Consider the following 13,662-nt stretch of genomic DNA (forward strand, 5'->3'; position numbering starts at 1 on the left):
GACCTTAGCAAGAATAGCTATGACATCAACTGACAGTTTTGACAATTGAAGGCAAGAATAGCTTGGTCTGATATTCTTGGTCATTATCAGGTGACCTCAAGAATGGTTGAGTTTCTTTGTATTGTGAGAGATCAGGACTGATGAGATGCTACTTCAGTTCAAAATCTTGGCAGCAGCCATATCTATGTTCACATTTCTGGAATGACTATTTGAGCAAGGTATGAGCTGATATCGTTGGGACTTCATCCCAATAAAATAAATGCCTTCAGATGGCATTCTTGCAATGCAGAATGAGTTGGTGATAATAAATATAAATGCATTTTGACAAATGTGAGCTCACCTAATTCTGTTTTATCGCTTTCCAGATCCCTATGCAATGTGGTTAATGCGTACTGCTTTGCCTGCAGTGGCTGCTATGACAACTGCTTCTATGTTCTGTTCAGTAACAAGATCACCTTCTTAATTGAACTGCTGATGCATCAGTTAACGGTAGGAGTCAATACCTGTAGCTGTCTGCCATTGATGTACTTTTATGGGTGCTTGTTAAATTGCTCAAAAGCTGGATGTGTAATCCGTGCATCTGGGAGTGCACCACCTTTTTTTTCAACTTGGTTACTTCGGAAACTATCTAACTGATTTTGAGCTTCAAAAGGCCAAAATAGTTGAATCTGATAGAGAAAAGTTATGTGGTCAGCATTAATCTAGGTAAAGTAACACTCTTTGAATGTCAATATCTTCACATTTGTACCATTGTTAAGTATTTATAAAATGAAAATACATAGCATATTCAAAAGTAAATTGCTTCATAGTCTTCACAAGAGCTATAAACAGACACAAGAAACAGCAGGAAAAAAATGAGGAAAAATTACTGAAAAAATGGTTAATGTCATGAGAAAGGTTGGAGTCAGATTGGAAATAGTAGAGTGTGTGGCTAAGTTGATAAAGATTTAAGCACAAGGGTAATAATTTTAAAATTGATGTAATACCAACACTGACATAGAATCGGTATAGTTGGCAGTGGTAATGGGTATTATATTTACATTTGTAATAAATACCCCAGCTTGGATGAAGCAGTTGACTTTAAACTAATTTTACCAGACATAACTGGCACCACCAGTTCCCTCAAACAGTGTAAGTAATGAAAGATTGTTTCCACTAGGATGTATTGGTAGCAAAGGACATGAATTTATTGTGCCCCTGTAAGATGTGCTAAGTGAAATGGATGGACAGGACTACTTATTACACCTTGTAATCTTCTATTTCCCATACTCCCATGACCTTTCTGACCAAGACTGCCAGTTAATCAAACTTTCTGTTTCTATGGTCTGCACCAATTCTTGCTAGCATTTGCATTAAAACTACACTGTGTATACAGTGGGAATGCTTTAATGTAACCCATTGCATGGGAAACTGACAAAATCAGTCTGTGAAAACTTAAAATCAAATGCTGTAAAACAGTGTGATAATCTAGTCCTTTACTTTCTCATCACATAGGTAGTTCACATTAATGCAACATCAAAAGCTTGATTCATAGATCCACATCCAGATAGTCGTAGAAATTTCAGTACTAAAGGAAGTTATTCAGCCCATTTTACTTCTGACGCTGCAGTGTCTACTTTGCCACACCTACTTGATGTATTTTTTCTAATTGCCTTTGAAAAACTATAATTCTGTTGACTTTTAAAGTATTTATGGCAAAACACTCAACATCAACTACTAATCCATCCTTTAACCTTTTATATTGTTAATACAAATTCTAAATTTTCCCTTGCCATGTCTTTCACTGCTTACACAATTTGAAAGAACAAGTTAAGTCTGGTAAAACAAATTTTCCTCTTGTTAAGTAAGATGAATGCTTTGCAAAGATTTCAAAAGTAATGAGCAATAAGATGACCAGAATATGAAATTATTTTTAGATTAGGAATTGCAGTTTAAAAATAAATATTAATTGCCAGCAGTAAAAGTATATGAAAAACAATTGTAAAATAAGTCAACAGCCATTTGCACATTTTATTATTTTCCAGTAGTCCATTCCTATCCATAGCTATTCAAACATCAAACGCTACGGCACAGTACAGGCTCTTCGGCCCACGGTGTAGCACTGAACTTGTAAGATCAATTTAACATTTGAATGATTTCACATTGCTGAAATTTTTTTATAATTTAATTTTTTGGTCATCTGATTTGGTTTTCTGTATTAATTTTTGCTTCCTTGCCCAGCTTTCATTTTATTTAATTCTTGTTCTAACACAGTTCTGAAGGCTCCATCATGGTAATTGGTGATTTATTATTGTCACGTGTATCAAGATACAGTGAAAATTTAGTTTTCTGTGCCATCCATACAGATCAGCACAAAGCATTAGTACATCGAGGTAGTACAAAAGTAAAAGCAATAACAGAATGCAGAATATAGTTACAGTTATCATTAGAGAAAAAATGAAGTGCAGGTTGACAAATAAAGTACAATGGCCATGAAGAGGTAAATAGAGAGATCAGGTGTTTATCTTTATCATACAAGAAGAGATATATCAGCAGGACAGAAGCTATCCTTAAGCCTAATTGTGCAAGTTTTCAAGCGTTTATATTTCTGCCCAATGGAAGGGGGGAGAAGAGAGCATGACCGCATTTTCAAATGGGCATTCCTTTACTGCCAGTCTGGATGCCTAGTGTTGGCAAACATTGAGTATGGAAGCAGCACAGCAAAGCATTTTGGCATGTGCCTAATCACTGGTCAGAATTGGAAGCCTTAGCTGACTTTTGTTTCCTCTTCTGTGGCCCAGGAACATTTAAGGACAAATGTAGTAACTTCTGCTGGTGTAACTGGAAGTAACTAAGATAGGATACACTGGGAAATATTCCAGTGATTTCATTCCACTGGTTTACAACAGTATAGTACCACAATGATCATTGCTGGATCTGATGGTTGCTTTTTAACTTATTTCAACCTTGTAAAGTTTTCAGGGAGAGAACTGTAACGAATTTCATGGTTCTACATTTCTGAATAGTATTTACAGAGATTGATAGAAGTAACAGGAGGGATAAAATGGTGCAGCTATCAAAGGGTTACTTACGATGTAAGAGAGGATGTCTGCCTAGACAGGTGGATTTTGTGGGTGCCGATAAGCTATACAATAGCACATCTTACGATACATTGTGACTAGTCATCATGTATAGTAAGATACAGTTTTGAGTTGTCATTATTGCAGTAATTTTACATTTTCTGGCTATGAAAATGCCAATATTTCCCCTCCTCCCAAACAGGAATGGAATTAAGTTTTTTTAAAACTATTGTACACATAGCACACTGAATATTTTATTGTTCAGTACCACAGAATATCCTCACTAGCCCTCACTATAATTTTGGACCAGACATGCACAAGAATAAAATCTCCGGAGATGACATCAAGGCATCAAATGAGGAGTAAACAACAGGAATTCTGCAGATGCTGGAAATTCAAGCAACATACATCAAAGTTGCTGGTGAACGCAGCAGGCCAAGCAGCATCTATAGGAAGAGGCGCAGTCGACGTTTCTGCGCCTCTTCCTATAGATGCTGCTTGATCAAATGAGGAGTATGGCATTGCAGATGGCTGGCAAAACTGAAACCACTGGGAATCGATGGGAAAACCTCTTGAGAAAATGTGGCGACACTTGTGGGCTGCTCCAGCACATCCTTGGGTGTGTTGGTTATTAACACAAATGACAAATTTCACTGTATGTTTGGATGTAGATGTGATAAATAAGACTGAATCTTGAAATCTTCATTAGCTAGAGCTTTGTCTTGCAGATATAATGATGATTGTGATGCTACATCAGTGTCCAAATTCAGGTCATTGGCTCAAAATCTCAACCATCCATCTGTCCCTATAGAAGCTGCCTGATGCAGTGTTTTACCAGTAGTTTGCTCCACATAACAGTATCTACAGTCTCGTGTGTCTCCAGACGATTATGATTGTTTGAAATCAGTTATCCTAACCCCAGTAGCTACTACTCATGGCCTCCAATGCATTGTGGTCATTAGCTTGATTAAAAGGGGAGGTTGCATAATAGCTTATCACAACAAAAAATTTAAATTTGAATGTATTTTGTTAAATAATATTTGGATACATTGGCGGTGGGCTGAGAAATTGAAAGAATTAATATTCTAAAACCTCCAAATAAAATAGAGGAATAATATTTCCATTCATGTTTGAAAAACATCAAAACTTGTTTAGCTTGGAGAGAAATTTGCTAAAAACATTACATGAAAGCCTTGCAAATTTTTCAAGGTTGAGTTGTAGTTTCATTGAAAAATTCTGTCCAGGCATTGAATAATTAACCAGCAAAAGTGGCATTGTAAACAAACAAGCCACCTCGGATTTGCTAAGTGTTGAGAACATTAAATTGTAACCATAAAGGCTGCGGGCCGACACAGAAAAGGAATTTCAACTTGAGCTTGAATCTTCTTCTTTTGTCTCCACAATCAGTCATTCTGGCAAGAACTGCTTTGTACATTAGACTTTTAATTAAATGAATTGAAAACTGCACATCTGCCAGTACATCGGTCAAAACACTTTTCCCAGTGAGTACACACTTAATACCTGATTACACATATGGAGGCTGTCCTTCAGGAGTTTGAGGTGACACCTTTTACGTGGTTGCCAAATGGCTGAACATCATGTATCAATGAGCAGTTGTTTGCGTAGAATTGCAATGAAAGTGCAGTAGAGAAACAGCCATTCAGCCCAATTGTGCAATCTTTCTACCCATATGAGCCAAACCTACCCTCCCTTACTTAATAAAACCTTGGTTAATCCAGTCAGACCCCATCTTTGTATCCTATTCATTTCTTCATTATGTATTTGTCCTACTCTGAAGGGTAAATTTTTCACAGAGCAGATGTTGAATACTTGGAATGAGCTGCCAGAAGAAGTGATGAGGGCAGCAAAAAGCATTCTATTTCAAATTAAACTCTTCTCAGGCTTCCAGCCAGGTACAGGTATTCATTTTAACCAATGTTTTGATGACAAACTCTGCCATCTTCAACGCACATAAAAAATGCTGGTGAACGCAGCAGGCCAGGCAGCATCTATAGGAAGAGGTACAGTCGACGTTTTGGGCTGAGACCCTTCATTAGATGCTTGAATTTCCAGCATCTGCAGATTTCCTCATGTCTGCCATCTTCATCAGGGTTGATGCCTGGGCATATCTAGTCCAGTAATATTATAACCCTGTCGTCCATCCCTCTGGATTGATTCATCTTCATCCAGTCAGGGTTCTGCTGTCCCACCTTGTTTACAATCGAATTCCATTTCTTCTCAGAGCGTTTATTCGTTATATATGCCGGGAAAGCACTAGATCCTTTTCAGGATTCTATTTATCCCATTTGCTTACGTCCCAACCATGAAGCCCACATTACGTCTCATAAATCTACACTAATCTCACAAACTTACCCTGCAAACTGGCCTAACTCCATCTGGATACTAGTCCTGGAAATTGTTCACATAGAAACATAGAAACATAGAAAATAGGTGCAGGAGTAGGCCATTCGGCCCTTCGAGCCTGCACCGCCATTTATTATGATCATGGCTGATCATCCAACTCAGAACCCCACCCCAGCCTTCCCTCCATACCCCCTGACCCCTGTAGCCACAAGGGCCATATCTAACTCCCTCTTAAACATAGCCAATGAACTGGCCTCAACAGTTTGCTGTGGCAGAGAATTCCACAGATTCACCACTCTCTGTGTGAAGAAGTTTTTCCTAATCTCGGTCCTAAAAGGCTTCCCCTTTATCCTCAAACTGTGACCCCTCGTTCTGGACTTCCCCAACATCGGGAACAATCTTCCTGCATCTAGCCTGTCCAATCCCTTTAGGATCTTATACGTTTCAATCAGATCCCCCCTCAATCTTCTAAATTCCAACGAGTACAAGCCCAGTTCATCCAGTCTTTCTTCATATGAAAGTCCTGCCATCCCAGGAATCAATCTGGTGAACCTTCTTTGTACTCCCTCTATGGCAAAGATGTCTTTCCTCAGATTAGGGGACCAAAACTGCACACAATACTCCAGGTGTGGTCTCACCAAGGCCTTGTACAACTGCAGTAGTACCTCCCTGCTCCTGTACTCGAATCCTCTCGCTATAAATGCCAGCATACCATTCGCTTTTTTCATCGCCTGCTGTACCTGCATGCCCACTTTCAATGACTGGTGTATAATGACACCCAGGTCTCGTTGCACCCCCCCTTTTCCTAATCGGCCACCATTCAGATAATAATCTGTTTTCCTATTTTTGCCACCAAAGTGGATAACTTCACATTTATCCACATTAAATTGCATCTGCCATGAGTTTGCCCACTCACCCAACCTATCCAAGTCACCCTGCATCCTCTTAGCATCCTCCTCACTGCTAACACTGCCGCCCAGCTTCGTGTCATCCGCAAACTTGGAGATGCTGCATTTAATTCCCTCATCCAAGTCATTAATATATATTGTAAACAACTGGGGTCCCAGCACTGAGCCTTGCGGTACCCCACTAGTCACCGCCTGCCATTCTGAAAAGGTCCCGTTTATTCCCACTCTTTGCTTCCTGTCTGCTAACCAATTCTCCACCCACACCAGTACCTTACCCCCAATACTGTGTGCTTTAAGTTTGCACACTAATCTCCTGTGTGGGACCTTGTCAAAAGCCTTTTGAAAATCCAAATATACCACATCCACTGCTTCTCCCCTATCCACTCTACTAGTTACATCCTCAAAAAATTCTATGAGCTTCGTCAGACATGATTTTCCTTTCACAAATCCATGCTGACTTTGTCCGATCATTTCACCGCTTTCCAAATGTGCTGTTATCACATCCTTGATAACTGACTCCAGCAGTTTCCCCACCACCGACGTTAGGCTAACCGGTCTATAATTCCCCGGTTTCTCTCTCCCTCCTTTTTTAAAAATTGGGGTTACATTAGCCACCCTCCAATCCTCAGGAACTAGTCCAGAATCTAACGAGTTTTGAAAAATTATCACTAATGCATCCACTATTTCTTGGGCTACTTCCTTAAGCACTCTAGGATGCAGACCATCTGGCCCTGGGGATTTATCTGCCTTCAATCCCTTCAATTTACCTAACACCACTTCCCTACTAACATGTATTTCACTCAGTTCCTCCATCTCACTGGACCCTCTGTCCCTTACTATTTCTGGAAGATTATTTATGTCCTCCTTAGTGAAGACAGAACCAAAGTAATTATTCAATTGGTCTGCCATGTCCTTGCTCCCCATAATCAATTCACCTGTTTCTGTCTGCAGGGGACCTACATTTGTCTTTACCAGTCTTTTCCTTTTTACATATCTATAAAAGCTTTTACAGTCCGTTTTTATGTTCTCTGCCAGTTTTCTCTCATAATCTTTTTTCCCCTTCCTAATTAAGCCCTTTGTCCTCCTCTGCTGAACTCTGAATTTCTCCCAGTCCTCAGGTGAGCCACTTTCTCTGGCTAATTTGTATGCTACTTCTTTGGAATTGATACTATCCCTAATTTCTCTTGTCAGCCACGGTGCACTACCTTCCTTGATTTATTCTTTTGCCAAACTGGGATGAACAATTGTTGTAGTTCATCCATGCAACCTATAAATGCTTGCCATTGCATATCCACCGTCAATCCTTTAAGTGTGATTTGCCAGTCTATCTTAGCTAATTCACGTCTCATACCTTCAAAGTTACCCCTCTTTAAGTTCAGAACCTTTGTTTCTGAATTAACTATGTCACTCTCCATATTAATAAAGAATTCCACCATATTATGGTCACTCTTACCCAAGGGGCCTCTCACGACAAGATCGCTAATTAACCCTTCCTCATTGCTCAAAACCCAGTCCAGAATAGCCTGCTCTCTAGTTGGTTCCTCGACATGTTGGTTCAAAAAACCATCCCACATACATTCCAAGAAATCCTCTTCCTCAGCACCTTTACCAATTTGGTTCACCCAGTCTACATGTAGATTGAAATCACCCATTATAACTGCTGTTCCTTTATTGCACACATTTCTAATTTCCTGTTTAATACCATCTCCGACCTCACTACTACTGTTAGGTGGCCTGTACACAACTCCCACCAGCGTCTTCTGCCCCTTAGTGTTACGCAGCTCTACCCATATCGATTTCACACTTGCCTCACGGACAGTACAGGCCACTTGTACAAAGAAAACGCATTGCACATTACACAGATGTGGAGAAAATGCCTAGACATTGACAGCAGTGGAAAATGCATGACCATTGGGTGATAACAAATGTGTAATGTGTTTTTTCTGAGGGGCAGGGGCAGAATGTGCAAAATATCAGTGTACACAATGATTCAAGGTGGAAGGGTCAAGGTGAAGACAGTGACAATTAACTTTGTAAGTTTGAGAAGCTCTTTTAAAAATAATCACCTCTGCCTGCTCACTTGTTTTTCAGTTATAATCTTGTCTGCTGGGAGAGAACCCCAATTGTGGAATATATAGAATGTTAGGATGAGGGTTAAAGAAGCAGTTTTTAAGTATCAGAGGGAGGCCCAACTTGCACTACCCTGAGATCTTTAATTCATTCAGAGGACATGGGCAATGTGGAAAAAAACTGAAGATCATTGTCAACATTTAAGTAAGAGGTTCTGTAGACCCTGAGTAACATACTCAGCAGGTCAGCTAGCATCTATGGAAAGGAATAAAGAGTCAGCATTTTAGGTCACGACCCTTCATCAGGACTGGCTTATTATTGTCAGTCCTGGATTGCCCTTGAGGGAGTGGAGGGAGATATTTGACCAGCCAGAACAGATTGAATTGATAATTCAGAAGGGTAAAACTTTATAATTGAGCAAGTAACCCACTAAAAACAAATGGAGAGAACAGGAAATTACTAAAAGTTTTAGTTTAAGGTAGCAGATAGTGCATGTGGAGGCATAAGTCTTAAACAGACTTTCAGAATAAGATGAGTAAGGCCTGTAGGCATAGTTCCCTCTGAGCTGTGTGCATCGCGCACACAAGTTTTTCAACCAGCGCACAAAGGAAATTAATGTGCGCACAAAGGTTAGTTACCTAAAATAACGTAGTAGTTAATAATTATACTTATTGAAAATAATCTTTTAGCTAACTGTTTCTGTTAACTAGTTAGTCGGTTTTTCAAATACCACAATGCACGTCACTAATTTACGTCACCTCACCTTTCCTGTTCCGGTTTGTGCAGCTGCATCACGGCAGCAGCCATGTTTGGCGGACAATGTTCATATCGTAAAGTTTACAAAGATCTGTTTCAAATCCTGTGGATAGCTTACTAAGTTTTTATTGGAAAAAATATTGATTCACTATGTCGAATTCAAAAGAAGTGAAGGGCGTGAAGCGCAAAAGAACTGCAAATTTGTTTAAAGTTGAATGGCTTAACAAAATAATAGAAATTGTTACACTGAAAGCTCATGAGGTCACAAACATTCAGCTACAAGAAATATTTATGTATGATTCGGAAACTAGAGTTATCTGCTTGTATTGTCATGATGCGAAAGTTGCTGGAGAATTTGCTAGCGGAAAGAAGTGGGATGATATTTGGAAACGTGACTTTTTGAAGTGTCATTTGGCAAGTAAATCGCATTTGGACGGTGTACAAAAGCTCAAGCAATAGAACCCGTTATTACCCTTACAGGAGTGCTACACATGTTACAGTTGAGTGCAGATGAGCGAGAGCGAAAATGATTGAACTCAGAGGAGATCAAAGTTGAGGTACAAGAATGGTCAGCTTTTGATTTCTCCGCAATTGCAGGTTGTGACTTCACATTTGGCGATGACCAAGTTAATGCCTTATGTCTAAAATATCATGATTTTCTAGCTGAAAATATTGTAATAGTTAGACAGTTTAATGATTTCAAATTTTCCGTGCAAGAAAAAATTAAATCCAAACCGATTTCAAACTTTGCTCAAATGGTGGCATTTGTACTTCAAAATGACCAGTTTTGCGACCTTGCACAGTTGATAGACATTGGGGGAACCTTTCTTGCGTCTAGTGCGGACTGTGAGCGAGGTTTTAGTCTAATGAATCAACTCAAAAACAAGCTGAGAAACCATTTAGGTGAATGTCATTTGGATATGTTAATGAGAATCAAAAGCTATCAATGGGATGGAAGTTCTATTAGTCAAGATAGAGTTTACAAAGAATGGGTAAATGCCAAAGACAGGAGAGAGAAAAAAACTTAAATATGATAAAAAATTAAATATCTCCAACCTGATGGCATGAACATTGACTTCTCTAACTTCCGTTAATGCCCCTCTTCCCCTTGTACCCCATCTCTTTCTTGTTTGTTTGTTTATTTATTTATTATCATTATTATGATTTTTTTCTTTCCCCTTTTTTTCCTCTCTTTTTTTCTTCCTCTGCCCCTCTCACTATAACTCCTTGCCCATCCTCTGGGATTTCCCCCCCCCCTTTCTTTCTCCCATTCTTTCTCCCTAGGCCTACCGTCCCATGATCCTCTCCCTTCTCCAGCTTTGTATCCCTTTTGCCAATCAACTTTCCAGCTCTTAGTTCCATCCCTCCCCCTCCTGTCTTCTCCTATCATTTCGGAACTCCCCCTCCCCCTCCCACTTTCAAATCTCTTACTATCTCTTCTTTCAGTTAGACCTGACGAAGGGTCTCGGCCCGAAACGTCGACTGTACCTCTTCCTATAGATGCTGCCTGGCCTGCTGTGTTCACCAGCATTTTTTGTGTGTGCGACTTAAATATGTATGTTATTTTGTTGTTATTCTGTGCAGTTTTATGTCAAATAGTTTGTAAACCTACATAGACTGTCCCATGTATGCATTCAGTGCGCACATACTTTTGTCACAGGAAAAAAATTTGCACAACATAAGATTTTTGCGCATACTGACTGCTAAAAATTAGAGGGAACATTGCCTGTAGGGAATTAAAACTGAATGAAAAATTTTAATTGGCATGCAGGAAGCTTGAAGTGAATGATGGTAATGAAGATACAGGAATATTGCAGCATTTTGCACAATCTTTAAACCATTAGAACATTCAAGCCTTAAACTAATAAAATGATATTTTATCCTCAAGGTTGTTTATTCATTACTGCACAAGTGTAAAGTAATTAGGAATTTTAAATTAGAGCTAGGACATTTAGCAGTGAAATCAACATTTAATTCGATGTAATGTGTAGTGGAAATTCATAATTATTTTACCCAGAAACTTATGAAGAAGAAGAAAGCCCTTAACTCCGAGTGGAGTCATCGGGACGCTGTCATGACGGCGTTTTTTTAGCAGGCTTTCTTATTTTTATGAGGCCGAGTTGCTAGCTTGACGCTCAACCCAGCACGGATGGAAAGCGAACTTGGGAGCCTTTGCTCCGAAGTCCGGCGCTGATGCCACTACGCCACCAGCCAGCCACAGAAACTTTTGGGGTCCATGAAAATGTGAAAAAAATGCCTGATCTGGAAAGTAAAACATTGTAATTTTTTCTATCTAATGTCAACATTGATTTTTTTAGATACAAAGTGAAGCTATCACTGTTCATTGACAGTAATCTGCAGGTTCAGAAGGACATTATTATTCTGTCTCTCATTCAAACCATTTATTTAGCTTTCCACCATGAGATTAGCAGTTCAGTACCAATGCCTAGGCAAATATTTAAACTAGTAGGAAACTGGCTTGCTGCACCCAAAGCTCATTGCACATAGGATCCTTGTAACTAGCCAAAGAAGGATGTTTATCTCGCCAGTGCCCTACCTGCTTCTCAACTTTATTTACCAAACTTTATTCCGAATCTTTTCAGACCCCTATATCAAAAAAAAACAGAAATCTCATACTTGGAAATCTTCATTTTCTTGGACCCCATAAGTTTCTGCATGAAATAGTTATGATTTCCTCTTCACATTTATGAAGAATAAAATGTATATGTCACTGCTAAATAGCCTAGTTCTAATTTCAAATCATGCCTTTTTTTTTTGATTGGCTCACAAGTAATTTGTATGTATCATTTTAGGTATCTTTGTAAATAAATCAATTAGACTTCTTTTCAGACTTCTATATCAATAAAATAAAGCTATTTTAAAATAACTTTTCCTCACAGTTACATCTTTTGCACTCCAATCAATTATTAATTGTTCATTGCATATTTACCAAGGCAAAAATATGAATACAGTGTTCCACAGTGGGGCTTTGTTGTGTATAACCAAAACTGCAATTTCTCACTTTATATTAGCACCTTGAGGTAAATATTTCTTGTTGTTCCTGCATTCTTGCTATTCATGATTTATTTACACAGACCTTTAAATCCTTTTGATTATTCATATTTGCTTATTCACCTGTTCAAGTGTTTAGCGTCTGACAGATAACAGAAAGAACTCTATGGCTAATTCTATCCTTCCAGCTTTATGTGAGGAGTAGCAAAATTATATAATGTAGTGACATTCAGGCATAAAAGTACAATCTGGGAAAATTCTGAATATTATGACTGATACCTACTTTTTTTTACCCATTTTAATCCCCTTTGATGGAGACCACAGGATGCTGGGAATTCATCTTTATCCATCATAATTTCCTTCGCCATTTTCCCCACTTGTATCCTTCACTTAACTGTTATCAGGTTGCATTGTGTAGTCTTGTCATCTTTCATGTATGAAGACAGATGAAATTTATTAATTTTAAAATGGGAGCCTATATTATTTTAGTCTGTCCTGCATCTGCCTTTAATGGACCCTCAATTCCCTTATTCTTTCACAAAAATACATAAACTGTCAACTTAAATGCTGTATGCTTTCTTTTTTCCTGTTAAATCATCATACTTTCAAAAAGTGGATCTGCAGTTACTGGGAATGTGAATTAAAGTGGAAAATGCTGGAAAGCATTCAGAACTTGAAAATGTTCACAGTGAAGATTTATTGACCTGAAGTGTTGACTGATTCTCTTTCCATAGATGCTGTCCGACTTCCTGTGCATCTCAACATTTCTGTTGTAGCATTTTTTTTCTTTCAACTGTGCTATGCTTTGATGCATTTGTAGCTCTTGCTGCTCATCTTGGCCCTTTGAGGATATTTACTGGCATCAAACCAAACTATTCATTCTAAGTATATACTGCACAATTTATCACATGTATAAGAACAATATAAATCTTTAATGGTTCATTAATCCTTGAAGCCTAAATCCCAGGGATATTCCATTTTCTTCTTTTGAGAGATTATTACAGAAAGAGTCCAATTTAATCTGATCTGTAGTAAGAGGAATCAAAAGGTAGATTATTACCTCGATGGAAAGATATTGCAAATAATTGAAATATAGAAGGGTCTAGGTACTGCTGGCCATGAATCACAAAAGATTAGCAGGCTAATGCAACATATTGTAGAAAATAAGGCAGACAAGCTAGGGTTTAGAAAAATGAAAGTTTTCTTACAATTGTATAGGGTATTGAGTGTCATGTGCAAATTTAGTTCTCTTACCTAAGAAAGGATACAGCTACAGTGGAGACAGTCCAAAGAAGGTTCATCAGACTAATCCCTGGGATCAGAGAATTTTCCTATTAAGAGAGGCTCAAACAGGTTGGATTTATATTCTTTGGAGTTTAGAAGAATGAGGAGTAGTCTTTTTGAAACAAGATCCTGAGATGACAGACTAGATATGAAGATGTTTTCATTAATGGCATAGTCTCAAATTAAGGATATAGCTTTGAAATAAGGGA

The 13,662-nt window shown here is 38.5% G+C and overlaps 1 protein-coding gene across 2 annotated transcripts in view; it reads left to right on the forward strand.

Annotated features, from left to right (window-relative positions):
* The window catches only part of scaper (S-phase cyclin A-associated protein in the ER), a 364,073-nt gene that overhangs the window by 278,789 nt on the left and 71,622 nt on the right, over positions 1–13,662 (forward strand). For both annotated transcript variants that reach the window (XM_063070449.1, XM_063070450.1), the window contains exon 24: positions 366–489. In XM_063070449.1, coding sequence (XP_062926519.1) covers positions 366–489 — 124 coding nt within the window. The remainder of the gene's footprint in view (positions 1–365; positions 490–13,662) is intronic.

Source organism: Mobula hypostoma, chromosome 18, assembly GCF_963921235.1.
Source record: "Mobula hypostoma chromosome 18, sMobHyp1.1, whole genome shotgun sequence".
Lineage (NCBI taxonomy): Eukaryota > Metazoa > Chordata > Chondrichthyes > Myliobatiformes > Myliobatidae > Mobula > Mobula hypostoma.